The 3,153-nt window shown below is 36.3% G+C and overlaps 1 protein-coding gene across 1 annotated transcript; it reads right to left on the bottom strand.

Annotated features, from left to right (window-relative positions):
• Positions 1–1,736: 1,736 nt before the first annotated feature.
• Positions 1,737–2,857, bottom strand: LOC133317666 (uncharacterized). Its single transcript, XM_061519533.1, has one exon. It carries the CDS (start codon positions 2,855–2,857, stop codon positions 1,847–1,849), a length of 1,011 nt encoding a protein of 336 aa, XP_061375517.1. The 3' UTR covers positions 1,737–1,846.
• Positions 2,858–3,153: the final 296 nt, after the last annotated feature.

Genomic DNA, 3,153 nt, shown 5'->3' with positions numbered 1-3,153 from the left:
GAAGTCTCTGAGTCTTCAATTTGAGCATCATAGTGGAGTTGCAGCCTCAAAACTCAAGCATCAAAGAATGGAGTGAAATAAGAATTTCAGAATAGAAGTTTGTATATATTCCAACTAGAAGACAGAAATTATTGAGTTTTCAATGACTCAATCTGATAGTTATGTGTTGGTGGTGCTGAGCTGTGAAAGTGATATCTTCCTTCATCAGTCATCTGATCTCATCCGTACAAATAGAAGCATTTCTCTTCTTTGTTTGGTTTGGTTGTTTATTATATAGAGATTGAGTGGTTGACTCATACAAATAATGAAATAGTGGCAGCTAGAAGCATTTCTCTTCTGTGTTTGGTTTGGTTGTTTATTATATAGGGATTCAGTGGTTGACTCATACAAATGATGAAATAGTGGCTGAGTTATATTTTTAAAAGGAATGGAGCTTTGCAGAACTACAAGATTAAGATGTAAACTACATGTTTTATATTCATATGCCTTTTTGCAGCCTTGGTCACTTCAGGGTATGTGTAGAAACAATTCAACATATTATATAATATATTTCTCAGTGTTGTTCAAGTGGTAAGGAAGAGATATAGAACATGGCACTTTAACTGAGAAAGAAAAAGAGTACTATTAAATGTGGTTTGGCATTTGGTTTTGGATTTGGATGGCTTCACAGCTAAAAGCCACGGCAAAAGATTGTATTCCTTGACATGTGCTGTCTTCAGTCTTTGGATAATAAAATGTCATTTTGAAAATAAGGAGTATTTTTTCTTTTTCTTTTGGAGTTGGGAGCATGATAATTAAAATCTTGATTTATCATTACGTTTTTATGATTTTTTTTTATCAAAACGTTTTTACCAATATTCCAAACATTTTTACGTTTTTACAATTTTTTATCTTCCTTTTGTTTTTATGTAAAATCTCATTTTTAACTACGGAGGGAAAGAAGTTATTGCAGTCAAAATTATGAAGATTTACTTTCTGTCCTTATTTGGTTGCCAGCATTACATTGTCCTTTTTGGGGTGTATGTGACCACTAAAATGCCAGCACTCAGCAGCAGGTATTGATATTTATTTATTTGCTATGTTTAGCCACTTTCCCCACTTGTCTGTTTGGAAACAAATTGCAAGACATCAAGTTTAATAAGCAGTGATCAGCAGATGCTACTTGAATCTTTATATCATTACTTCAATTCTAAGCCATTTGCTTCTTTTTGATCAATTTTTTAAGCTTTTCCATTCCATGTTTTGTTTGATGTATCATACATAATTAACTACAAACATTGCACCTTATACTCAAGTCCATTTATTAGCAAGGCTATTACAGCAAAAGCAGTGACCAGAGAGGCTTGGACAGAAGAGTGCACATTAAAGTTCCAAGTGTGCTTCTGAGGAACATGTTTAAGACATCGAGATCTTGGGTCTCCCACTCACTTAAATGAATAAACAGGAATGATGGGAACTGGTGGCTGAGCGAATAAGCACTGTGTGCCCACAACATTTATACCAAGCTATCAACTTTCAAACACGTGAAAAGGATAGTAAAAATAAGTTAAATAACTCAAGAAGTAGATGCTACATGTTTATTCTTTGTCAATGGAACAACTGAACTCATCACAGAATCATCACTTTTGGCTGCTAAATTCACACCACAATGAATCAGATAAAGATAACAGATTTACACAAAAATCCTATGTTAAGACCAGTATACACCAAAGAGCCTAAGCAAACAAACTGGGGAAGTGGCACCAGAAAAAAAAAAAGAGAGGTGTGATTAGAAGAATATCTGAATACAGTAAATTGACATGAATATGAGTGGAATGGCAACTGAAGATTGTTAAAAAATATTGTGTCATGGTGCATACTCATGTTCAAGGATTGGTTGTGTTCTCATAACTGTTGCAGCTGGTGCTTTTGTATCCCCAATAGAGGCCATTTGAAGAGCTTCTCCTAACTCTGATACCCTTTCCATCTGTTGCATTTTCTTCTTCTGTTTGTATTTGTTCATCCACAAAACTAGAAATGACAACACCACCAGCAATGCTAGTCCCCCCAAGACAGACCCAACAATAATCCACAGTTTCCTTTTACTCTTCTTCTTACCTTCTCTTGGAGCATTTGGTACTGCTCCCCCTTTTGGAGCACCAGCAGGTGCAGGAGAGGCTGGTGCTGGAGGAGTAGTGGATTTAACCACTATAGAGAAATGGCCCTGTTGGGAAGAAGAACATGTGTTGCCTCCAGTTACATTGCTGAAATTGGAAGAACCCTTTAAATCAAACCAAACACATTTTGCAATAGTACCTTGAGGAGCTGATTTTACATCCCGGAACTTGACCAATATAGGTTCATCAGATGTATTTATATCTAGCTCTGATAAATTTGTAGCTGACAAATTTGAACCATCATAAGCTAGTAGTCCCAGAACTGGAGCCAAGTAAGTATAATCAGGCAAAGGGTAATACATGGTGGACCAATTACCCAAATTTTGGTACACCAAAACCAGTCTTTCTACATATGGACTCTCAATGAGTCCGTTGGGAATTCCAAACTCATTGTACATCTGGAAGCCTTTTCTCCTCAAACTGCCACTCCTTAATCTCAATGCCCCAACCTCAATCCCAGTCAAATTAGAAGGAAGTTGAGTTGCATTGTAAATGGTACCTGTTTTTGGATTCACCAAAGCCCTATAAGCATATTGTTGGAGAAGTGCATCCAAGGTCCTTGCTTCCCTTGTTGAAGAAGACCCAGATGCAGTAGTAGTAGTAGTAGTAGTAGTGGACTGAGCCCTGACATGAGGAAGAGATTCAAAGCATAGAAGAAGAACAAGCATCACTAGACTTGGAAGAAGAAGAACAAGCCCCATTTGTGCCTTTTTGGGAAAATTTAAGCAATTCAGCTCAATGTAACTCTCCTGTGTATCTTGATACTCAACTTGGACTCAGAGATGTAACTCCAATGCAATAATAATAATAATATATCATGTATGAACAATTGATACTGAACAGATTATAACCGAAAAGAAAATCAATGGTTTCTTCAAAAAGGGTCTTAAAAATGGAAACTTGTAAACAAGTTTTTGCTGTAATAAAGAAAAATATTTTCCTGGGGCGCTAGTATTAAAGCAGCTTTGAACGTTTCAACCGTTGAAATGCAACTCTT

The sequence above is a fragment of the Gastrolobium bilobum genome, unplaced genomic scaffold (assembly GCF_033153095.1).
Source record: "Gastrolobium bilobum isolate Gb01-03AN ecotype WA unplaced genomic scaffold, APGP_CSIRO_Gbil_v1 utg356, whole genome shotgun sequence".
Taxonomy (NCBI): Eukaryota; Viridiplantae; Streptophyta; class Magnoliopsida; order Fabales; family Fabaceae; genus Gastrolobium; species Gastrolobium bilobum.
Note: the sequence above shows the minus strand (reverse complement) of the source record. Positions and strands in the feature narration are given on the sequence as shown.

Excerpts from the sequence above, each read along its gene's own strand:
- LOC133317666 (XM_061519533.1), bottom strand. The coding sequence starts at position 2,857 with ATGGGGCTTGTTCTTCTTCTTCCAAGTCTAGTGATGCTTGTTCTTCTT.